Below are 26,123 nucleotides of genomic sequence, written 5' to 3' on the forward strand. Positions count from 1 at the left end.
TTGGCAGTGGAGACAAGTGCCTCTCTTTAGAGATCCTCTAGTGTCCCTCACTGTTGAATCTGAGCAAGGCTCTGCTTGCTGCAGCCTGAGATCTTGCTGTTATTGCTGTGATTTCTATTGCGTTATGTTATGCCAAGCAGGAAGCTTGTTTTGGGTTTTGGTTTTATGTTTCAACAGGATTTTGGGTGGGTCATCAAAACAGAACAGGTCATCTATCCACCACAAATGATCGTCTTTTGTGACATCCTTTGTCTTGTGAGAATCTAAGAGCTTTAATTTGTGAATAACCTTCCAGCTTACTTTTCAAAGTTCTCTGCTTCAAGTAGCCTTTTCCTCTTGTGTTTTACGGTTATAGTTGACTACACAAGTACGAGGTAGTATCCATCCCACAAAGCTCCTATGTACACTTACGGTTAAGCAACACTCCAAAGGTCTTTGTATTCTGTTTGTTTTTTAGTGGAGCAAGAAAAACGTTTCTCCAAATTATATGCATTTCTAGGAAGCAGCAGGTAGCAGCTGTGATCTCCAGTTGGGTTGCAGTGCTGAGCACAGGTATGAAAGTGCGAGGAAGAAAAAAATAAGGCAAAAAGTAACTGAAGAAGAGAGCTTTTTGTATGTACGTATATACATCACTTTGGCTAAATCACAAGCAGTAATAGAAAGCGCTTAGCAAGTGTGATTTAAGATGGTTTATAGTCTTTTACTTAAAGGTATTTTATTGGTAGCATTACGAGAAGAGCGTTTTCTTCAGGAAGCTTGCTGCTACCAGCTCCAGCTGTGACAATAAGCTCTTGGTTAATGATGAAGTTTTGGCATTTGTTTGTAACAGGAAGCTTTTTGTGGACAAAGGAAGTGTTTGCCTCCTAACCTAAGGGGCTTCAATCCCCTCCTGGGAATTAGATGCGCCTTCATAATTCAGAAGCAGGAGTTTATGTTGCTCCCTGTAAGTCTTTAGAAATTGAGAGGAGTCAGCATCTCCTGTTTTCTCCTCTGTCTTTCTTCCTTCAAACTACTTCATGGGTTTGATGTTTCATCTCTACCATCTGACGTTACTGGCCTTTGCAACCAGATTCCTCAATGTGAAGGGATTCTGCAGTACCCTTTTAGCCTGATACTTAGAAGTATTTATCAGAAAGCTGCCTGTTTTCATCTTTCCTGAATCAAAACAGTCGTGAGCATCTTTCTGCAGGTTAAATGGAACACTAGATGGAAAACATATTTAGTTCTGCTTTGTGTAGCTCTTTACTTTTGCCTTCAACAAGCAGATGTTAAGATGTAGATGAACCAAGCCTAAATTTCACCTGGTTAGTGGAAATAATGTTGGTTATCAGCTCTGTTGTGTAAGTTAGGCAGACCGTATCAGGGCCTGAATGCTTTGCAGACTTTTTCTTGGTGAATGTATATATTTTTGTAGCGCTGCTATAGCCTGTCTAATGTTCTGCTTCTGTTTTTGCTTCAAATTTACACTGATTTAGCTTGCTGTAAGTATTTATGCCAATGCTTATGTCTAGCTACTAACAGTCCTATGCCTCATTTAACAATATATTCCTTCGCACCTTGGGATCCTGGTGGTGACGCCAGAACCTCTGTGTTTTCTAATTCCCTTGCATGAATACAGCTTTCTTCCTTTACGGGTTCTCATTAATTAAAAATACTTTAAATATTTTAAATAACACCGTAGCAAAACATTCTGGCATAACACATAAATTACTGAGAAAAAGCTACAGTTAGCATGGATGCCTCCCAACATTAATAACAACAGGGCAGCACCTTGCGTTCCTAGCCTGTCTCATCCTGTTTCTCCTCCACACTGCAGCAGCGACCCTCAGCTGTGGCTCTGCCTCTGCTGCAGCAGTGGAGAATGGACAAGGAAGGGAGGCACCAGGGTCCTTAGCTGCCCTCCACTGGAAAATCACCTCTCATGTTCTTCTGCTGCTTTAGTGTGGTGGTCCCACGCCATGTGGTGGGGATAGATGGTAGCACAGTGTTTGTGTGCCGAGCCCTGCTTTTCACTGGTTAGCAAGACATGCTGAGGTAGTCTGGGAGTGGAGGCTGCTTAAGCTAGGGATGTGCAACTGCTGTGCCAGTTTTACAAGGCAAGGAGATTTTTAGTTCAGAACAAAGAGTCTGTATTTATAATGGGGTAACTGATTCTGAAGAGCAAACTGCACGTAGTAGTGTTTCCTTTAATACTTCAGATTATTTAAAATTTTGTAGTTTTGGACTTATCTGTGGATTTCTCAGTTTCCTGGTTGGTTTGGTTGTTTTTGTTGTTTTATTTTTTCTTTTTAATAGAAGTGTTTGATATTTACCCATAAAACTGGGATATTCCCATTGCATTGACTTTTCCCCAAACTAGGCTATCGTACATCTTTTCTATACAAGCTTTTAAAGTCTCATTATTGTGCTTTTCTGTTTCTTTCCTGCAAAATAATCTTACAGAAGTGCTTTAGTGAAGTGACTATTTTCCTTATCAGTTATTTCCTGCTAAATCTGCCTGTGCTGCAGGTTAAAGTCTTTCTCCCTTTCTCCCTCGACTGCCAGCTCAGCTATAGTCGACCACGCAATTTGGTCTGATGATAATTTATTCCAGCTAATGATGCATGAGATGCAAAAAAGCCCAAAGGAGGAGCTTGGGGGACTGGAAATTAGGAGGAAAAAATTCCCAAACCAAACATTCCCACCTTTTTTCCTTGCGAACTCAGCACATCTTACGCTGAAATTACTGAGACACCACGGAGCCCTGCTTTTTTTTCTTTTTTTAACAGTCTCTTGGTGGTGGAGTCACACTTTAAATCACTCTGAAAAAGCATGACTTAGTTAACACTTCATTATACAAGAAGGTTACCACTATGCTGGACTTGGCAGAAAAATCTGACTTTTCTCATGCATTTTATCCATCATCCATTTCAAATTAAGCAAAGAAAATGTGACGTTCAGAGTTCTCGTCTGGAAGGGACGTGGCTGAACGTCTACTTATCTAACAGTCAGCTGTGCTACCTGGGTATTTTAAAATACAAAGGATATCAAAGATAAATAAAGGCACTTATGTAAGGTTTCCCCCTTTAGAGGAATAAATATTTCAGTATAAAGCATTATTTAAAGAGTGACACGTTTCATCTATGAGTATGGTGTGCAATGTAATTTTACTATGCAGTTAGTTAAATGAATCCAGTAAATGGAGAACAAAGCTGTTTGCTCATATTAGGGTTTCCAAACTGTGATCTTCAGGCTACCAGTTGTCAGAGTGTCACAGTAACGTGCACATATGTGGTCTCAGAGCCAAATCATGCCGTTTGTAGCTCGTGTTGAGGAAAAGGGAACCTGTCAAATGTCTGAGGGTAAAAAAAAAAAGTGTAGGAAATTTGGCAGAGTCTTGGTGGAAAATTCTTTTTCAAAAAGGAGAAAATAGACTTAGCGCTAGAATCATACTGTATCCAGTTCCCAACAACATTGACACTGTCATAGCACTGGGATTCAAGCCTCTTAAGGAAGTGTGGATACTTACAGTTAGTTTCTACAGCTGAATCTGAATCCTTATTTCACTTTTTGCTCAATTCTTTAAGCAAGACTCCAGCTCGCACTGTCTAAATATTTAAACTGGGAGATGGTATGCAACTAAATAGTCAAATATTTTAATTTTGCATCTTTTTAAGATACAGTCTTAAGCCGAGAATGAGAGATCCCTCTGAAATGGAGAAATAGAATTGCTGTTTTGCTGGAAGTATATTAAGAGAAGCATTGGCATCAAAATAGGTGAGCTGCTGCAGCACAGCAAATGTAAACTTATTTCCGAATCTAGCTATTCTCCTTTGGATCTCTGTCTGCTAAAAGAGAATGTTCCAATTAAAGATAGCTCAGTCTGTTTCCATAGGCAAGGGCTTGTGAGGAAAGACTTCTCAGCTCCGGGCTCAGGTCTGGAATAATGTGATATCCTGACAAAAAAAGTACAGAAATATTGTACAGGAAGTGCCATTAAGAACTCATCTGGTCCACTTCCCTCTAAAACATATTTTTAGTCCCATTTATATCACTTGTTGAATAAAGGCTGCAGTGAATGTTGTAGAAAAGGACTGCTACTCTTACTGTCTCTTTCCAGTTATGCTAGCACAGATTTTTTTTTCTCCTAATGGGAATGGGTATCAAAAAATACTTGACAATTTCTTATAACCACCATTTCTCAGAGTGAGATTATTTTTAGCAACATCTTGAAGTGCCTCTATTTCAGAGTATCATACGCCGATACAAATAGAAAGCTAAGAATGATAGCAAAACAACACTCCCCCACACACTAATAGGTAGCCCCTGTTTTCTTTACGAAGCCAGCTGTAATCTAAATGAGGTTTGTCTGTTAATTGATTCCATCATTATTAAAATTGTAATGACAATGCAAGTTCTGTTTTGAAAACTGACAGCCCCTCCAAGAAAAAGCTCACACAGTGGTACAAAAGAACTGGGACAACCGCTTGAGAATAGACTGCCAGAAATGAAACAGCAAGGATTAAGTTTAAGTTGGGTTTAATTCATATGTTAAAATTAGCCATGGAGTTTTTGGAGAGATGGTCAGAGCTCACGTAGGCAGGGTCCTGCAGCCGGCCTGAGTGACTGTGTGTGATTCTATGGAGAAGACTGAGCAGCTCTGTGTGGCCCCTACTGGACACCCTCCTGTGGGATCCTACCTGTTAGCTCTCTCAGCCAGCTGCAGTTCAGCGGTTGTAGTCTTTGCTTCTTCAACCCTGTTGCCACTGCTGGATACCACGTGATACTACGTGAGCTGCTTTCAGACTGTAAAGGTGGCATAAGCTTATTCCTTATTTTTCAAAGTGCCAGTTTTCTTCAAGAAAAAAGAAGTAGTTGAATCATTTGCTGCTTCATATCTGTGTGCCACTTGTGCTCGTGAACTGGGGAAGAGGAAGAAGTGGCCAAGCAGAGCCTGACAAAAATTCTCTGTTCTTCAGTCTCTGTGCTTGAGAAAGGATTATAGGTATTTCTTTTTGTATGAATATTTCACAAGCTGTCCATGGATTTCTAGTACCCTGTGATGTGCCAAGAGATCTGCTGGACATTCACTGAGTTGTAATAATCCCAATAGGTTCTTTGCGAGCATCCTTCATGGGCTTTTTCATCTCCTTCAATGACAGTAGAGCAGATCCATTGCCATCTTCCAAATGGGTCACTCCAAAAGTTGTCATCTGCTTTCCATCCTATGATGTGTCCTGCATGCTTCCAAGGGCTTGCTCTTTTGTAACCTCTTCTGTCTCCATATATCATATGGAATGTGGGTTTGTGTGTTGCCTCACCTGGCTCTCCAGTGGAGGGGAGTTTCTAGAAGGAACTTCAGATACAATGTCGAGAGATTTGAGTCTCAACCCAAGTGCTCAGTACTTGTATAAAGACAAGGGCACTGTCCGTCACCACTGAAGGATAGTTACAAAAATATCTCCATATGCATAAATTTACTCATCTCCAGGTTTGAGAACACATTTTAAATAAGAGTTGGGCAATAAACGTATGTACCCATTTGTTGAAATTGGCAAAGATCAAATGGTCGTCGAATATGACTTATTTGAAAATTTCCAAAGTGACTGGTAGTGCTTTTAAAACATATTCAGTATTTCAGCTATGTATATGAACGTTGACTTCATTTTATGAAAGCCTTTTTACTCTGGTTCCCATGCATAGCACAGTTATCGTATTCATTCTTTGGGCAGTTCTTCAAAAGGTGAGTTTGAAAGAGCTTTCCTGTTCCTGATACAATCCAAAGACAATGAGGATACCTCCAATGAAGACAGCAGACCAAATCACTTCAGAAGCCAATGCAACTTATTTAACTCAGACTTATGCAGAGCTACATTCACTTGTGAGAGAATTAAGCACTGATCCCTGAGATAAAAGCAAAACATCAGGGAGAGGTCAGGGGTAGGTTTGAGATATTCCTGCTGAGGAGAAGCAGTTATTTCAGCTCTCTACTTTAAACATGAACCGAGTAGGATTCTTGCATACATTGTAGGTTTTCCAGGGAGATCTACTTTTATTGCAGGAGTAACCAGTCTTGAGAGTGAATGTCTGAAGGTGCTGCAGCAAAATGTCAAACCCCTATTTTCCACGTTATAAATTCAACTGCCTTGGAGGAAACCACCTCATGCCTTGGAGCATTTTAGGACAAACATTAATAATAACAAATTCTAATTGGTCATTATTGCTTGAACAGAAAATATCGGATTTCATTTTCACCAGTAGGAAATGAAAATGTCATGTACTGTAATATGACAGGCATGGAATTTACAGTAGTGATATGTACATGTAATTACCTCTATACGTGTAAATGCACACAAAGCAGAACACCAGGGAGGCCGTTTTACAACAGATTTAATCAAGAGAACATCTAGGTCTCCTCATAAACTTCCTTAACCAACTTTGAAAAAAGAATGGAGTTGATTAGACAGGTTAATGGGGTGATGTCTTTATAAATGACAGATGGCCACGTTAGAACAGAAAGTTGTTCACTCTCCATTTTTTATTTTATTTTACTTATGAGAGTATTTTACCCTTTTTTTTTTTTTTAACTTCTGAAAGCATTGCTCATACATTTTTGATTAGCAATGGTTCACTGAAAAAAAGCAATTTCCAGTGAAACTGAACCTTTAACTGGATGGATGTTGTAATTATGCTTAAGTGGCAATAATCAAAACTAAAATACAGAATGATATATAAACATCCTGACCTTCCCACATCAGGTTGCAAATGGCAAAAAGTGCTTACAGATTTGCAGGCTCATAAGAACAAAACAAAGAAATGGAAACATGAAGAAGAAAGCTATATTTTTTTATATATAATTAAGGGAACCCATTAGAGATGAACTTGACAGAGTAATTAAAAAAAATTAGAAGTTAAAGGCAAGAGTCTTAATAAAAATAATTACTAGTGCAACATTAGCTACTAAAAAAAGTCTTTCTTCCTACCTTGGATTTTATGATTTTATCCCAGGTGTAGAATTTGGATTGTTAACCTTTTCTCCTATATGTAAGGTATCTGAAAGTGGATCATATAAACAGTGTTGACTTGAAGGAGGACTCGCTGAGACCTCTGGCCAGGTCTGAGAAGGAGAATTGTAATATCCCAAGTTATTCTTAAAAGCCACAACTGCAGTGGCAGCTCTTGTCTCTTTTCTGGCCATTATACTGCTCAGTAATGATGTGTGTGTGACCGCTGGCATGTGTGACCACTTATGAAGCTCTGATTCTCAGTGCCTACTCAGCTGTTAGATAATAAAAGCTGTATGATTTTTGCTTTCTGCAACGTTCTCCCATTTCATTTCTTCTCCTGTGTGAGAAATGATCATTCCTAAGTGGAGCGGAAATGAAGAAAATAAGACGTGTTGCTAACCCCCTGTTTGTTTGTTTTTTCCCCTCTCCTTTTACTGTCTGCCATCTCCTTTGCCATTTATTGGTGTTCTGAAGCTCCTTCATCTGATGCAGGTCTTTGATTAAAACAATCCTTTTCAATATGTCTGTAGCCTCTGGACATGAATTTGTAAAACCAAAGTCACCCAGAAATGTTTCCTCTAGAAGACTTCTATCTAAAACTAGGATTTATAAGAAGCCCTAAAACTCTACTTTGAGAAATCCTCTGGATCTTCAGTGCCCTTTTGAATTTACCAAGACCGTAATTCTGGAGTAGCGACACTGTCCTTAAATACCATGTGAAACTCTGCAGTACACAACAGTAATGGAAAAGGAGTTTGGGATGGTCAATCTTGACCGTATGCCTGCAGCACATCGGAGAGTTTGTCTCAGAGTTTTTGCAAGCCTTTTGGGTGCTATTATACCACCAACTAAATTTTGATCACCTGCACAGAGGCAAATCAAGAGTTTCTGTAACAGCAGTTAATCTTCATTACCAGAAATGGATCAACTTATCTCTTACGTGTGAGTAGGTGGCTGCCAGCTGCAGAGATGCCTCGTTCTACATTTTACTAGTAATGTTATAATTGACATTTTGAGGTGATCATTTGATATATTTAAGTCACTGTGCGACTCAATCAACTTGTCCCACAGTTCACCTCTTATAAACATAAACAAAACAAATTTCACACATGGTATTCATCTAGGTAATAGCCGTGATTGGCTTTGTGTCCTGTACTGGCATTTCCAAGAGTGTCAGTAAAACCACTGTGTTAGTGAAGCAAGTGTTAGCAAGGCAAGGTGGGCATTACGCTTTCGAGATTGTTTAAATCTAACCTTGTTCAACTAATTTCTGAAGTTCAATCAAAATTTAACCACGTACTAACACCATAGCCAACCCCTGCTGCTAGGTTCCAGATTCTCTTCAGAGCTCTCATCTTCCCCAGAGTCAGCTAAGTGCTCACAGCAATTTGGGCTAAGGGTCGGTACAATTTCTTTTTCTTTTTTTGCTTTAGTTGGTTCTAACTGCATCAGTGGCAGATCTCTGCTTTCATAAATATAGTGAGGATAAGATGTATGGGGTTAATGTGGAAAGGATTATGTGAAAGAATTGTATTTGGGAGAAGACAGTAACCATCCGTAGCAACTATCTTCCAGCAATCTAGCTGCTCTGCAAAGTGTTCTGGTCTACATCAATCTCTTGATAAGCAAAATGCCATAGCTAATCTGTTCGGACAATCCTCCATCACTTTTAGTTTACTGTGATTTCTTGAAGTAAGTAAATGTTCCTCAGTACATTATAATTATATAATCAGCTATTATAATAATAACCAAAGAAGCTGTGTTTTGGAGGAGCATGGTGACTGCTGTAGGCTGCTCTTCTGTTTTCATTCCTTTCCTAAAACTCACAGATTCCCTTGATTCTTTACTGTTCTGACTTTACTGCTCAGCCAGGGAATGTGTCTACCTGTAAAACTTCTTGCCATTGATTCCTGTTTTACATTAAAATAGTCTCCAAATCCAGCTCCTGTGAGAAGTAATTTGTAGGGGATTTTCAAACATCCTCTGAGATCATACTGGAGTTTTATGCAGAAAAACTCTCATAATCCCTCTCAGACCTCTGATATGGAGCTGTTTCTAGGTCTTTTGTTTCTTTTGGGCTCTGTGCTTGGCTCTCACCTTCTAAGCAGCAAAACCAGACTTTGAATAGTGTGCGAAAAATGCTGCTGCAGCACAAGCCAGGTGTAACTGAGTGGGTCGCTACAGTTCCTGCTAGGCTGGGAGCAACTGCTCCTGCAAGCTCGGAAGCAGCCACAGTCCAGCACAGCAAGGCACTGAGCACACACTCAAGGCCAATTCCCCCCAGCATGCCCTCCAAGCATACAGCTGTCTATTCTGATAAATGCACCGTATAAACTCAGGTTTCAGTGAATATAGTCCTAGTGAAGAACCTTCTACTTCCTATATGCTAATGTTTTATGTCTGGGTCTGATTTTGCCTGAACTAATCAGGTGTAGGTTTTGTCACCAAAGCAGAAAATCATAAACATTTTTTGTCAGTGCTACTGGAAACTGGGCTTTCACAACAACAAATATGGGACGGGGGAGGGTGGGGGTGGAAGAAAGGCTAACATACTAGGGGCATATGACTTAAAAGAAGTAAGCAATACTCATTAAAATAGTGGACAATTAGTTGTTTCACAAGTTCATTCAGCATTTACTCTAGTAAAAGTTCACATTTCCTGTGCTGAGGTGTTTCCCGTCACGGCTTAGATTTTGTAAGGAATTAAACTGACACTCTTGTGATCCTTCCTGAAGCGAAAGGAACAGAAGAAGTAAGGAAAAGCAGCTGCTTTAGCTGAGTGTTACCATAATTTCCTGAGAAAATGGAAATTTATTTTCTATTAGGATTGATGCGAGTCTCATTAAGCGTCATTTATTAATTCAGTGCTAGTTAAAAACAATGGTAGTAAGCAACCCACCAATCAAGAACGTGTAACAGAAAAAAATGAAGAAAAAACCAATTACCATTCTAGAGAAAAGCTAAAAGTTACGTTATAAAAATGCACTGCAGTAAAAATAAGACAAATAAAAAGAACTGAACAAAACAGAACAACCTCTGACACATATTGGAAAAAAAAAATCCCACCTAACCCAAAGAAAACTTCCTCTTTTGACAGGGCTAATCTTTATTTTGGGACTGTATTGCTCTCTTGAAGTATTGTGCTCTGTAAAAGCTGGAAGGACCTCACGTTTAAGGTCAGCAGTGTTTATAAGCAGCTTTTTTATTTGGAGTTTAATTTCTAGCCACGGATTTTTAAAGCAGTTTTTAATGCTCAAGATCAAAGAGCATTTTGTCATAAAAAGTTATAAAACTTCTTTTATTTACTTCCTTTTGCTTAAAGGCAACGTATTTTGTTCCAGCAGGCTCTAGCTGCCAAAAGCCACTCTTCTTGCAACAGTTGCAACAAAGCTGGCAATGGATCTACTTTTCAGCTGCTACACTGAGCTCCCCACCATAGGTATTTATGCACTTATTTATGCATGTACCCCACTGTCTTTAACAACTGATGCCAGGCAAGAAGCATTTCTTTATCTGTAAAAATATATAGAAAGATCTGTCAGAATTCAACTTGATGCTATTGTCCTCACTGGCAAACTGGATTTGCTGGAGTATGCAATTTGGGTGAAAAGGTCTGAAATCCATCACGATAGATCTTAGCAATTAATTTCCCTTTATTTATTTTGTATTGCTGAAATGATGTTAAAGCAAAGAAGAAAACAGAAAAAGACTGATAACAAATATCGTATCAGCACAGATAAGAAGAAATGTGATAAATGGAATTCATATCCAAGTCACTAGGTGCACACAAACTTCCAGATGAAGAATTATTCCTTTTCCCTCCATAGAATGAAACAAATTACTACTGTTTATATAACATAGAAAAAAAATATATATATTTCTGTATCAGGTTTTCAGCAAGTCCTGCCCACCTTCCTGAAATGATTTGCAAAGGCAGGATCTTTGGTGCTATCATCTTGCTGTGATACCTTATGAATATACTAAATTAGAAAGCAAAAACTCTACAGTATCCCTGGTCCTATTCAGAACTACACCAGATTTGTTCTGTTCTGTGAGAACTGGCATGCAAAGCACATTTCAGCTTTGCTTAAAGAGTTCCTTTAGGAAAGGTGCTGGCAGTCACGGAAACAGCTGTTATGGTTATTTCCTGCCCTATTTGGGACTTGAATCTATGCTTGTAACATTATAGAAAAGGTTCTGGTGAATGTGATTCTGGCTGGAATGTAATTTATGTCACAAACATGTATCCAGGGTTTGTTGTACATAAAATATGTACAGAGAGAGGGCTCTATGTGATCTAATAACTAGTGTTGTTTTACTAGAAATGTGGATCTAGCCACATTCCTGTGGGAAGAATCAAAGAATCATCCTAGAATCTTTTGAGTTGGAAGGCACCCCTAAAGGCCATCTAGTCCAACTCCCCAGGAATGAGCAGGGATACCCTCAGCTCAGTCAGGTTGCTCAGAGCTCCTTCCAGCCTGACCTTGAGTATCTCCAAGGACAGAGCTTTGGGCAACCTGTTCCAGTGCCTCACCAGCCTTATTCCTTAACACTACCAATGAGAACAGGGACAGAAATCGCTGGTAAATTTCTCTTTTTTCTTTTGGAAGAGATCTGAAATATCCAGCCTGTACATTAATACATCTTATAGTTGTTGCATTCATATGCTTATTGAAAAGTGACAACCTTGTTTGGAATTTATTTGGCTGCTTAATGTCAGTGTAGCTGTCCAAATAAGCAACTTTAAGAAGAGCTTAAAAAATGTTAACTCGTCAACTATAATTCTGACATTATATATATTTTTCAGGTTACAAATATAATTTCATACAGACCTTAAGAATTGTAGTCACTGGAGCTCTTCACGAAGACAGAGATTTAATCCTAAAATTAATAAAGAAAATTGTGGAAGTGGCTTTGAAATATTCAGAAATCAAATTATTTCCTTTGTCAATATTTTGACTTCCAAAGTAGCTGGACATTTGCTTTTCAACCTGTCGCTTCTCTGCTGTATTTGCCCAGGCATCACCTGTACACAGATGGGCTTGACCTAAAAGCATGGCACGCAGAGGAATAGTGCACAGCCTTAAACTCAACAGAGCTGAAAGCCAAGTGCTGTACCACACCATGACTTGGAATTGTGCAAAGTGCAACATGCTTAAAGAAGTTGTAGCAGGCTTTAAGGAGCACATGCCATACCAAGAGTGTCACATATAACCAACAGATCTTGATAAACATTCAGTTGTTTCTGTGAGAACCACATCACAAACCACTCAAAGGCAGATTTTTTCTCCTGAGTATTTGTGTTCATATATATATATATAAATAAATAAAAAATTAGATTTTTTTTTTTTTAATGAACAGAAAAAAAGGGAAAAATTCTCTATTTTTCAAATGAAAGCAGCAGCTAGTAGTTAATGCAGTTAAGTAGCAGTAGTAGTTAATGAAAAGATGAGCATCTGGCAGTTCCCATATTAAACTTGGAAATAGCGATTTCCAAGGTTAGAGTAACTAAGAATTTTCTAACACCTTCCATAGGGGGTGCTGTTGTTTGGAACCAGTGTGATGTGCATTATGTGTTATCAGTGGCTACTACATGGAGTTAGTTCATCGCCATAGGCCGTGCATGCCTTTATGCCACTTAAGTGTTGAGAATGACAGTGCTTCAATGAGAGCAATCAAGTGACTTACAATTCAACTTAATTACAAGAGTATACGGGTGTTTTATATTCGTGTTGTCAACGTTGTTGTGAAACGATAAGCTAATGTAAAAAGCATGAGGATACTGACGCGATTTAAGGAGTTTTTCTTTTCCCCAGAAGACTCCAAAAAGGGAAATGAATGTATTGATTCTAGTAGAAATACTTCACTTTGATTTTCTGCCTATTATTAGATGAGATGAAGTGAATCCAGCCTTACCCGCAAAACTTTCGTTTTCTGCATGAGAAGAACGACAGCACCTTCAGCATACAACAAATGGTGAATTTTTTAACATAGAGATCTTGAAGCCGATCAAGAAAAAAAGAGGCAGCCGAAAGGTCCAAGCTGACCATCGCGGGGTTCGGTGCTGTTCACGTAGCTGAAAGACGCTGCAAGGGCAGCAGAGCGGACTGGAGGGACATCCGCGCAGCTGACAGAACTCCGGCGGCATCGCCTCAGCGGCCCCGGCTCAGCAGCGCTCTCCTGACGGCGCGGCGGGAAGTGTCGCGCGCCCCCCGCTCACCTGGCGCACCTGAGCGCACCTGGGCGTGCGCGAGCCGGCGGCTCCCTCCCCGCGCGCCAGCAGCCCGCCCCGCCCGCGCACGGCCGCGCAGGCGCACCGCTCCTCGGCCGGCGGCGCTCCGGGGGCCGAGCGCTGTCATGGCGGCAGACAGCGGCAGCGTCGGCAGGAAGCGATGGAGCTAATTGAGAGCGCGGCGTGAGGCGACGGCGGCTGAAACTTCGGCAGCCTTCCGGGGAGAGCGGCGGAAGGTGCTCCGCGGACGCCGAGAGGGGCGCGTAGCGCCGCCGCCTCAGTACCCCTCCGCGCCGGAGCCGGAGCAGCCCGCGCCCCCTCCGCGGGCGCAGCGGTAAGTGCGAAGTTGGTGGCGGGCGCACCTGTGCGCGCCGGCCGAGGGGCGGGCGCGGAGCCGGGCGGCGAGGGGAGGGAGTCCTACCCTTAACATCAAAAACCGAAACCCCGCACCGAGCGGCTCTCGCCGTTCGGAGACGCTTCCGCGGGGAGAGGCGCGGCCGCCGCCGTCCGCGCGGGGCGGTGAGGGCGGACCCCGCCAGAGGGGGGGGGGTACTCCGGGGGAGTGTTTTGACCTCGGCGACCTCGCTGACGTCTCGGTCGTCCTTCAGGCTGAGCTACCGCCGCTGACAGCCACCTCCTGTGAGGAGAGCGCGGCCGGACGGTCTTCGTCGGCCCGGGCTGCGTCTTCCTCCCGCTCCGCCGCGCGGACGGCACCGGCCATGGCGAGCGACGGCAAACAAGTTGTGCGGCCAACAGGTGATGGCGGAGGAGGAGCGGGGAAAGAAGGAAACGCCGCCGAAGGGGGAAGCGTGCTGCAGCCTCTGAATCCAGGAGTCCCCATCCGAGGCATCAGGATGAAGTTTGCCGTGCTGGTGGGGTTGGTGGAGGTTGGAGAGGTGTCCAACAGAGACATCGTGGATACGATATTCAATCTGGTAAGTTGGCCTCCTTTTTGAGAGCAAACGAGAAGAATTGCATCTGTGTGTGGAAGGGTCCCATGTATTTTGTCGTTGTTTTTCGTTGTTTGTTTCGTTGTTTGTCGTTGTTTTTCTGTCTTCTAATGTCTGCATATTTACACTTTTGGCTTACTAGGTTCTAGCGAGCTTGCTTTTATGACTCAAAAAAGTTAAAGACAAGGCAGATGAATTCCTGTACGTGTGTTTAAACTTGAAGTAGCTCCAAACAGCATTGGCCTTGTTTTGGCTCAAAGAAAGCGTTGCCTTAACCAGAGCTTTGAGGTGCATTACAGCGTTGAACCCTCCAACAGGTGTGCTCAATGAGAAAGTGAAATGTTGATCAGTCACTCCAGCTGCCATCAAAACACACGTTGTTGCCTTCAGCCACAGCAGCTCCCCCCATGAAGGTGTTTGAGCCCATTTCTGCTGGCATTGAACTCGGATGTTCTGTCTACTAGGAAGTGGGGAAGGAAGCAACTCATTTACGTGCTTTACTTTTTTTACTGGGGAAAGTAAAACTTGATCTCAAGTGTCTTCATTTTGTAATGAGTGAAGTAGTCAGGCACTATTCTCTGATACAGGGTGAGCAGTTTTAATACATAATAATAAATCTGGCTAAAAGCTGGGGATACAACTTGTAAAAAAAATGAATAAAGTATGTACTGCTAAGCTCCGTGGGCCTTGTGTTAAACTGTAAGGTTGGTTGTTCAAGAGTGTTTACTGCAGGAGACCAGATGTTAGGAGGAATTGTCTTTCATGTTCACAAAGATGCTTCACTCATCAGAGTTCTCTAAAAAGCCCTCGTTGTTCCTCCCCCTTGCTTTTAGTGAGCACCTTTGGCTTTAAAAAAAAAGTGTGGCTTCTGACAAAACCAGGAAGTGAGACTGTGTAATTGCGTGAAGTGTGGTACAAGGAAGGTCGATGCAAAAGACATACAGGTTTCTAAATGCAGTTTGGTTTTCTGTTACACAATTAGTAGCATTTTGCAGTTTATGTATACATAATCCTGAATGTGCTCTGTTGACTGTTTGTGGTATCTTCAGTTATGGTCAACTTTTGCTTTTTAGACTATTTACAGATTTGTTTGGTTGAAAGTCACACTACAGAGCAGTTGCAGTATGGGCAAAAATGAACTGTAGAGCACCTGTTAGGTTGGTGCTTCACACTGGGGATGTTGATTGAAGTTGCTTGGCGTGCACTAGACAATTCTACTTAATAAAACCCAGTGTTGAGATTTGTGCATGGAAGGTTCAAAAGGAAATTATGGGAAATAGTTTGATGTAGGACGCTTGTCCGAGGAGGCAGGAATATTTAATATTTTACTTCATCTAGCACGCCCTTTTGAGAAGGTACACTTGTAGGAAGGAAGTATATTTTTTACAGCAGTCAAAAGAGGTTGAGCAAAATAGTCAAAAGTGTTAAAAAGCTTATTCATTCTGAGATTCCTGTTCTGTTCTGTTTTGGAGCAAAAATTAAGGAGAATCTTTGAATCTCTTTTAATTCAGAGAATCTTTGATTTTTAGTTTTGAAAGGAAGCTTTTCACACAGAGGGTGGTGACACATTGGAACAGGTTGCCTGAGGAGGCTGTGGATGCCCCATCCCTGGAGGCATTCAAGGCCAGGCTGGATGTGGCTCTGGGCAGCCTGGTCTGCTGGTTGGTGACTCTGCACATAGCAGAGGCTTTGAAACTGGATGATTATTGTGGTCCTTTTCAACCCAGCCCATTCTGTGCTTCTGCTGGATCTTTTCCCAGTTAGAAGCTGGGAAGAGTTTCTGGCTCTGAAGATGCTTGGAACTGTCTTTTTGCTTTGTAAAAGTAATACAGCATCGCTGACCTCTCTGAGAAGATTCCCCAAGCATTCCAGCACACCTGCCTGTGATGTGGGTGGCTGAAGTTGATACGTATTGTGAAACAATGTATAATTTGATAATGTAATAAACTAACCTTTCATAATTTTGGTTCAATACTTGAATTATGCAAGAATGCAATGTAAATTTTTTTTTTTTTTTTGGGGGGGGGGTATTATAAGCAAAAGCATGTCCATCAGTTTTCCCGAGTCTAAGGAAAAAATATTTAGCTCCTGGTTTGGTGGGAGGGGATCTCTCAGTTTTTAGGGGCTTGATTGGAACTGGAATACTAAAAAAATACTAAGTAGCCAAAGAACTCAGGTTTTGATACAAAAAGCATCTTTCTTCTGGAGCTTCTTACCCATTTATCTAGCAAAAACTTTTAAGATTTGTGCTTTCTTGAATGTGAGTGTAGTATAGAACACAAAAAGCTAAAGCATCGGTGTCTCTATACAAAATACTTATCCACATGGCATTGAGTTCTGCCTCTGTTCAGTTATTAACTGTGATTTACTTTTAAAATCACACTGATCAGAAACTGAGGCATGAGAAGTGTTTGTTGGTGACGATGTGCTTTACTGCGCATGTGTGCAGAAAAGATCCTTCTGTGACAAAGTGATTCTTGGCTATGGCTTTTAAAACAATCTGTTTCCCAATAGCTTTTGAAGTGAACTTACTCATGTGTGTGCAGGTTCAGTGGGTGGGTGTGAAAATCATGCTGTGTTCTGTCATTGATAGCGGGGTTAAGCCCTAAGTATCCCCTCCTAGCAAGTTTCTTTCAGTTTGGTGACTCATAACTGCACTATCTCAGCAGTGCCAGCAGAAATCAGTTTGCTTGCTTCTTGTTATTTGCAAGGAGGACGTTTAGCAGCATCTGGGTTGTTTTTTTTTTTTTTGGTCACGATAACGCGATGTCTTGAGACCAAACTGAAGGGAGGGTTGAGCAAACCTTTGTCGAAAGGTGTGACTGCATGCTTAGTCTTCATAGCAAAACTGCTCTGTCGGGTAAGACATTTGTTTTGTAAAGGAGGGTTAGCTGACCTATTTTTATGTTTTTAAACTACTTGAGCAGGCACGGTATTCTTAATTATGTTCTGCAAGCTTTCTGTAGCACATGCAGGTTATGGTGAATTTCTTAGTTTTGGACAAAACTAAGAAACTAAGTCGAGAGAAGCGTTAGGTGAAGTCTTGATGTTCATTATCCTAAGGATTTAAGAGATGGTCATGCTTTACACGTGAAAGACTCAAAAGGTCAAGAATTTGAAGTGCACAGTAATTGACTTGCTGCTTATTAAAGAAATTTAAGCTCCTGTTGTCCTGATTACTGGAGCAAATAACTCATTCAGTCCAGCAATGTTGGATCTTGGAGCTGAGAGGCAGCTATAGCAATTTCCCTGTTTAGCAGTGAAACAAGCGCTTTGTGAGTCAAAAATCTAGTTTCATTTCATTGTCTTTGGGCATGAAGTTTTCAAACTCAGCAGCACTGTATTGGTAAGTGTTCTCAGAGAACCTAATTTTCCAGCCTTCCTTAGGTGTGGCTTTGTGTGTTTCAGCACTACTTAAAACTGAGGAGGAAGATGCTGAGCTTCAGGAAGTCTTTTATTCTGTGATAAAGTCTGGGAATATGCTCTTGTTCATGCAATAATCTCTTCTGTTATCTTTCTGAAAGGCAGTAGGCTAAATGGTGGATATACTTCCTTAATAATCATGTACACTGCCCTTTCATTTTAAGTTAGATGTCTAGTTGACTATGACCTCTTAGCTCATGTTTTTCTTCCACCCTCTCTCCTTTAGATTATTAAGATTAAGATAAAACCAAAAAACTTCTAATAGAAGATGGTAGAGTGGGGAAATAAGTGATTTACACTGAAATGTGTTACAATCTTAAAATAACTTCGTGTTTTTTGTAGTAAAATAAAAAGTGTCATAGAAAGACACTGCTGCTATTGAGGAACTTTTCAGAGAGAGCAGTAAAAATAATTCAACCATTAGCAAAGCTTCTTTCTTACAAGTTCTGTGTTCTGGTGTCGTAAGGGATTTTTAGGATCTGAGGATTTCAAGTTAGAAGATGTATTTTCTGAGTCTGCTGTGAAGGCCGGGCAAACTGTGCTGGAAATACACATCTGCAATATGAGATTTTCTAGGCTAAAATTCTTCTAGGTTAAAGTTGTGGCTGGAGCTTCTGCTCAGCTCTGTTCTCAGCAGGCTTCTCTTGTATCATATGTCAGAGTCGTGCTGTTTCCAACTTACTGTTGTAAATTTCTTGTTTATCTATAAAACTTAGTTCTCCGTAGCGGGTAAAAGGCTCACTGGAAAGTGCTTTGTTAATAATGAGTGGGGTGTGTGTGCGGTGTTTAGCTACTCTATTGAACTTGCAGAAGGAAATAGATATTCTGGCAAAATTCAGCCGTGCTTCAAGCAGATGACTGTACAGCTATTGCCTTTCTGTGTGATGTTGGTGCGTAATTCGATTTGAGGACTTCATGTCAGAATTTGCTCATGTCTCAAGTTGCATACTGTATAGAGAGAGCAGATATTTTAGGCTTTCTGCCCATCTCTGAGGAGCTGCTGTGCCTTGCTCTAAGCTATGTTTTTTAAATAAGCTTTAGTGCTTTTAATTGCTCTATTAATTATAATATCGATTCTGCTATTTGATTTGATTATAGATTTTCCTCCCCCCCCCCCCAAGGCTGTGTTGCAAAGGAGGCTTATAAGATTTTGTCCCTTTCTTCTGTGAGGATCATGTGCTGTTGCTTCCAATTCTCTTTGTGCATTATGAAGTCCTCACCAAGGTTCCCCTACTAAGGAAGTACAAATGACATTTTTTATCATCCAAAGATGATTAAAAAGTGTCTGGATCTGAAGAGCAAAGAGAAAAACAGCTTTTTCTAATAAAAATTTTTTCACCTCTCTCGTCTCTGCCAGATTTTTATGTCAAACCACAAACAAAAATAAACTTGAAGCTTTTTAAAACTAATTCTTAGCAATTACTGTCTTTCTTTTTAAAGGAACTTTTCTCCCTAGCACCACGTAATTTGTTTTCTGGAACAAATTGTAGATAGATACGTGTTGGGACTAGCACTTATTCCCCTTCTGCTCATGTACCTCCTGCTGCTTTTTATCATTTCTCCACTGTTGTGTTCTCTGTACTGTAATCTCGGTTTATCATTATTGATACTGAAAGCTAATTACTTGACCTGCTAATACAGTTTCTAATCTGATATGAATGCTTCTGAAACACTAATATCATGGATTTTTATGAAATAAATTCTTTTTCTTTATCTTTGATCACCATGACTTACTGTGTGCATCTTTTTCTAGAGAAAAGTACTAAGCTAATGCTGATAGAACTGAATGCATTACAGTAGTCAAAAATGTGTCACGAATGTTTTCAGAGCTGTGCATTGTTTTGCCTACCTTGGTGCATGTTTTAGAAAGTGTTTGGGTTTATTTTCTATCTAAACAACACTGGTGACATGTGAGAGAAAGCAAGGAGTTTCTAGAGCATTTCTTAATATGTACCATCTTTCCTAGGTTCCCAGAAAGTATACCTCTGGCTACAGTTATCCTAGTTCAGTCACTTCTGTCCATTTTACATTATAGGTGATAAGGTAAATCAGTGGCTTTAACTAGGTCAAGCTGGTAGTTTCTTCTTTCTTTTTATAGAAGTAAAATGGACACTCGGCTTTCTTAGTAATCATAGGATCACCAAGGTTAGAAAAGACTTCCAAGATAATCCAGTCCAACTGCACGCTGCCCACCAACGTTTCCCTGGTAGGCCATGTCTCTTAGTGCAATATCTAAACATTTCTTCAGCGCCTCCAGGGATGGTGACTCAGGCACCTCCCTGGGCAGCCTGTTCCAGAGGCTGACAGCTTTCTTAGAGAAGAAATTTCTTCTAACATCCAACTTGCATCTCTCCTGGAACAATTTGAGGCCATTCCCCCTTGTTGTATCACCGTTACTTGGGAGAATAGTCCAACCCCTACCTTGCTACAGCCTCGTTTCAGGTAGTTGTGGAGTGCAATATGATCTCCCCTCAGCCTCCTCTTCTCCAGATTAAACAATCCTACTTTCTTCAGCTGCTCCTAGTAAGACTTGCGCTCCAGACCTTCACCAGTTTTGCTTCTCTTCTCTGGTCATGCTACAGAAGCTCAGTGTTTTTCTTGCAGTGAGAGTTCCAAAATTGAACACGGTACTTAAGGTGTGACCTCACCGAAGCCGAGTGCAGGGGGCTGATCAGCCCTCTGTTCTTGCTGATAGCACTATTTCTGATGCAAGGTAGGATGCTTTTGGCCTTCTTGGCTATGTGGGCACACTGCTGGCTCGCATTTAGCTGAGTATCAGCTAACACACCCAGATCTGTTTCTTCCTCATGGTCTTTCTGCCACTCTACCTCTAGTATGTGGCATTGCTTGCGTTGCTGTGGTCAAACTACAGGACCCAGCACTTGTCCTGGTTGAACCTATCCCACTGGCCTCAACCCAGCAATCCAGCCTGTCCAGGTCCTTCTGTAGGGCCTTTCTATCCCCAGGGAAGTCAACAGTACCTCCCAACTTGATGTCCTCTGCAGGCTTACTGAGAGTGCACTTCATCCCCTTGTCCAGGTCATCAATAGTTTGTTGTTTTTTTGTTTTGTGTGCGTAAACAAGTGGATCTGTGCTGCTTCCAAATAGGTCTGAAATAGTAAAAAAGAAGTTACTTACCATCCCTTTCATAATGGGTGGCTAATGCTCAGTTTGATGAGTGAGTTTAGATAGACTACTTGATTCCAAGTCATCTTCATGCTTTTGAAGGCATCTAATTTGATGATCCAATTAAAGTCAAGGATAATTTTAGTAGTTTTGGCTGAGTAAATGAGGATGAGATATGTTTTTCACCAGGCTTTACTCAGTTCAAACTTATTGAGCAATGAGGGTTGCTTGCTGTTCACTTAAGGATTACAAACCATCACCTTACTAAAATATATTGAGTATTTTGGGGTACACTTAATATTGATCTGAGGTCTTTTTTGTGCATGTGCATCAAAACTCCCCAAAATTCAGGCATTGGAAATAGTGTATAGTCAGTGGAAATGGAAATACCACCATGCTTATTAAGTGTAGGTATTTAAGGAACTTTTGTGGTTATTTGAGAAATCCATGGAATGTAGAGTGAGCTGATAATGAAAGTCTTAACGTAGACATGCTGAAGCTGGGAAGAAAATGGTCTGAGCTCTGAAGTAGAGCTAATTTGTATCATGTCAGCTCTGTGACTGCAACTTAAAACACCCTCTAGGAGAAAATATTGAGGTCAAATTATTAAGGTCATGTAGGAAAATACTGAATATATATATATTTATATATTTATTTATATACTGGCTACTTATATATATAATTAGCTAGTAAGAGGAAAAGCCTATATGTATATATATACACACATATTTATATATATGTGGCCAATCTGAAGTTTCAGATGCTTGTGAAAGCTTGTAAGCTGCGTAGTCTGTTTTCTGTAAGTGTTGACATCAGCAAGTTCTGTGCAAACCCGAGATAAAGCCAAGAAGACAAAGCAGAAACAAGTGTTCATATAAATCTTGTCTTAATAATATTTGATAGAAGTTTTTAGCAGTTCATTTTACAAGTGAACCTGCTTAAAATCTGTTTGTGGCATGCTTTACATGCTTTAGTATTCCTCTCTAGATGGTGATGCATCTATTCAGTTTCTCTCTAGTTGATATCCTTTGAGAAAGGAGAGTCCAGTATTCACTGTGTGATCGCTTCTCTCTTTACGTAGTATTTCTATTACATTTGTGAGGAGGCTGGGCTAGATGGACTGTTGGCCTGACCCAGCAGCACGGATAGCATAGTAAAGTAGCAGCCATATGGACTGGCTCAGGAACAGCATTTTCGGATTAAGGAGTAGAATGAAATTAGTCAAAAGCATCATGGAAATAGGTGGATGGCGTGTCAAGGTTGCTGCTAAGGTTGGACAATGCAGAGTGAGATAAAAATAGATAATTATTCCCGTATTTTGAAAGAGATTGAGAGGAATGAACCAACGTCTGCAGATTTGGTTAAAAAGCAGTTTTATGGAGTGGCTGAATTGGACTAAAGCTGGGGGTTGAGGAAAAGAAGGGAAGGTGCATAATTCCTTTAAGGTTGGTTTGGTTATGTGTTTAGTTTGGCTTAATCAAGTGTACGTTCAGCTTCCTGAGGATCCAGCCTTCTGGAAATCATCACGTGTGTTTGTGTGCTTAGATTTCAAGTCTGATGGAAGATAAAGATGAGCTTTCTCTGCATTTTCGTTCACTCTGTTTTTCTCATATGGGGAAAATTGTGGTCATTCTAAAACCCACGTGGTGTTTTGACTCTTTTTACTGAACAAGTGACTAACTTCAAATACTTGAGACGTCTGTCTTTGCACAGTCACAGAGTTCTTTCTGAAGCTGAAGGAGGAAACTTTATTGCATGGATTAAATAACCTCTGCAGCTTATTCATTAGATGTGAAATAACTATATGCCTCCTTCAGGGTTTCTGTGTGTAAAATGCTTAAGAATCTTTTCTGTCAAATTCAGTCTTGCGTAAAGTAAATTTCTGCATATCTTTTTGAAGAACTTCTATTTAATTGGGTCAATCTGGAAGAAAGTTCTTGTTCATAATCACTAATTACAGCTAGCTAACTTTCTACCATTCATGTGTCTTCCCCAGCCCCTCGAGGCCTTGCTGGCCTCTTCATAACATTTTGCATGATGGATTCTTTTTTGTATCAGCTTGCCCTAGTTACTAATGCCCTAATTTAGGTTACACTTCTGCTTTAACTAATTTTGGATTTTCCCATTATGCTTTAGTGTAATACTAATTCTGTTATAGCCAGTTCCAAAGCTGTCTTGGTCGTTTTCTTTTTTCTTCTGGGGAAACCTTCAGACTTTGTCCATCTGGGAGCTCTGGCCGTGTGCCAGGAATCTGAGAGCTCTAACTCATTTGTGTAAAACAGGATACCATAGCCACCTGCTTTTATAATACATTATGTGGCTAGTGGAGGCTGCTGTTTGCAGTATTTTGTGCTCCATATCTAAAGCAGATAGCGATCGAGAGTCATCCTTGCACAACTGCTGAAAATAATGATTGCTACACGAGTAGTTGCAATGGCACGTTTTCTTTGGACACTGTAGTCCTTCACTCTTTATGCCGATGCTACAAGCTCATTGTACTTTATGAAGAGCTTGCCTTTCTACCGTGCTACAGATTTCAAGGCTTCACAAATAGAATAAAGAGTTTCCAAATATAAACTAATTCATGGAGAAGAAAACCTAGTGCTTTCCGTTGCATCATATTCCCCTAGTGATAACTGGGGATTTGGGATCAGCTATGTCCCAGGCATGATTTTCTGATTAATAGCTGTCTTGAGGTGGTGTTTAAACAAGAACAGCTAGTGGGAATAGGATGTGCTCTGTTGCTTTCCGTGAAGTCCTCTGCAAGTTTGTACTGCTCATCTCTTTATGGCAACCTATGTATGAGTAGTTCTATTAGTGCTTTTTTATTCTATGTACATTTAGCTGAAAAATTATATATATGTTTTACAGGAAACTCAAATAAGACAAGGTAATTTCGATGTGACTGATAGGCTGGAATTTGAATTTTTAGGGAAAAATCTTCTTATTTTTTATGTTGATCCAACTAAGAAAGCAGTGCTACTAATGTGAAACTACTGGGTTATCTTTCCTTTGCAATTGAATATCATAATCATGGTCACAACTCGTTTGATCTGTGGAACTGTGTTTTGTCCACCTCCCCCTTCCATTTTTCACTGCGATCAGCAAATCTTCTCTGTGGTGTGGATTCAAGTTAGGGAAGTAAATGAATGAAATGAAGTCTGTTCCATTTGCCCTGTGTAGACCTTAAAATGCTTAGGTTTATTTTGGGCTAGCCCTATGAAGCAGTAACTCTAACTATGCAGCCATGACCCTTAACATAATCATTCTTTCTTCTGGGAATGCTGAAGGGCTGGAGGCACCAGTAAGCAGCAGGTGAGATGGTCACTGCGGCTTGAGGGCATTTTCTTTTATAAAAGAGCAGCAAGAGAACCAGTTGCATCTTCTAGTGGATTGTGAAATATGTAGTTGCGTGATCTAGGATAGTGAATGTTGGCTTAATAAAGGTCTCACTAATCAGTTTCTTTATCAACTAAGTGCAGGTTTGGGTAGCTACTGCAATTTCTTTCCCAGGTATGATTGGAATGGTGTTAGGGTTGAGCTATTTGGTAGAAGAAGGTGAACTCTGCTGATTCTGTGACTTAACTCTAAATGTTAGTGATCTCTTACTGTAGTCGTCCTATAGGAATGCTGATTGCACTTCCTAGGATTAAAACTGTGTTCCTAAGGACATATCTGCTTTATAGGATTATTAACAGTTTGGAAGGACCCTGGAATCAAGTATCCATTTTAAAAAGAATGAAAATCTTTATGCAGAATCATAGATGTAATATTAAAAACAAAACCAAAAAAACCCACGATGATATAGGAAAAGAATTGTCAGAGCCTTTTACAAAAATGCAATTGGTGGAGAATGTGAGGCATAGGAGAGAACAGGAATCAAGTGACTAATGTTGGTAACACAGCATGACTGCTAAATAAACAAATGGGAACTATCAATGCAGTATGCATCTGCCTCCTGCAAATGTTTTTGTTGAAACTAAGCATGTGATTTGTCTGTAGCTGTGAACTTAGCTAAATGGAACTTAAAAGCTTTTATATCGACTTTTAGGCAACTGATAAGGACTATGAAATAGAATAACTGGCTGTGCTTTTAGAACTTCTTTTAAAATAGCTGATGTGAGATGGGAGCTGTGTGTAAATAATATGTTGCTGTTGAATGAGGGAATACTTAGATGCTGGGAATAGTATTTTGATTAGGATTGCAAGAAGCTCTTCATCCTTTGTATCCTACAGCACAGGGTCATGTTTGGAAGCTGTACTGTTCGTAGTGCTTTAGATTTTCACCCAGAGGGTGGTGTCACACTGGAACAGGTTGCCTGAGGAGGTTGTGGACGCCCCATACTTGGAGACTGGATGTGGCTCTGGGCAGCCTCGTCTGGTGGTTGGTGACCCTGAACATAGAAGGAGGGTTGAAACAAGATGACATCGTGGTCCTTTTCAGCCCAGGCCATTCTATGATTTCCTGGATTTAAGCTTGACTGAAAGGAGGTGGCAGTGGTGCCCATCTCAACAGTGAAGTTCTGTGAATGGAATTCTCTGTTGCCACTTGCTCAGGCACATGTTATGCCATCAGCTTGTCTTTATATAGATCAGTGAACGCCCACTGATTGACTTGCTTTCTTGGCCATTTCTTCATCCAAAATAGAGTGCCAACATTGTGATTTACTAGATAATTGGCAGTTTAACCTCACACCAAGATGCTCTGCTTTGTCCTTCCTGTACTTGCCTTCTTCTCAGCTTTCTGGGCATCAGCTGCTCCCACTCTGGGTCACAAACGCAAATTACAAGCATTTTGTGGGTTCAGGGCTGGGGAGCCATGAATATTGCTGTATGCTGCAGTTACTCTGGGTAAGCTGATTGGCAGTGACAGTGTCCTTTCAGGAGATGTTTATTTCACGACTCTTCCGAGACCTGGCAGTAAGAAGTAGTGTTCTTTCTGAATGTGTCTTTGGAAGAGAAATGTATATTGTGCTGTGGGAAATTTGATGACTTAGCGGTCTCACCTATGCAGGAAATGAAAGCTGCTCTCAATTCTAGCCTTAGCAGAAAGACATTCAAATTGCCATCTGACAAAAGTCTATAGCCATGGTGTTTTAAGTGATTTGTAAAGGAACATTTCCAATCCCTTTCCTGCAAAGACTAGGCTCGTACAGAGTAAGAATTACCATTAGTTTCTAGAGCAGGGAAAGAAATGACGTGGGAAAAGTGTTCTGCTGCAGCATATGTGAGTGGAAGGGTTTGAAGCTGGAAGTCATGGATTTTTTGCCCATCTATTGAGGCTTTAATCATATTTTCTTTGTGACTTACAGAGTCCTGATTTCCTGCTTGCGGGTGATGTATCATCAGGTAGAAAGATTTGTCTGGTGACTGATCTGACATGGTTAGACATCTTTCAAAAAGATA

The 26,123-nt window shown here is 40.7% G+C and overlaps 1 protein-coding gene across 5 annotated transcripts in view; it reads left to right on the forward strand.

Annotated features, from left to right (window-relative positions):
- The first annotated feature begins 13,321 nt into the window (after nucleotides 1-13,321).
- The window catches only part of LRBA (LPS responsive beige-like anchor protein), a 363,878-nt gene continuing 351,076 nt past the window's right edge, over nucleotides 13,322-26,123 (forward strand). For all 5 annotated transcript variants that reach the window (XM_072334558.1, XM_072334559.1, XM_072334561.1 and 2 more), the window contains exons 1-2: nucleotides 13,322-13,552; nucleotides 13,827-14,153. In XM_072334558.1, coding sequence (XP_072190659.1) covers nucleotides 13,938-14,153 — 216 coding nt within the window. In that variant the 5' untranslated portion in view covers nucleotides 13,322-13,552; nucleotides 13,827-13,937. The remainder of the gene's footprint in view (nucleotides 13,553-13,826; nucleotides 14,154-26,123) is intronic.

Source organism: Excalfactoria chinensis, chromosome 4 (genome assembly GCF_039878825.1).
Source record: "Excalfactoria chinensis isolate bCotChi1 chromosome 4, bCotChi1.hap2, whole genome shotgun sequence".
Classification (NCBI taxonomy): domain Eukaryota; kingdom Metazoa; phylum Chordata; class Aves; order Galliformes; family Phasianidae; genus Excalfactoria; species Excalfactoria chinensis.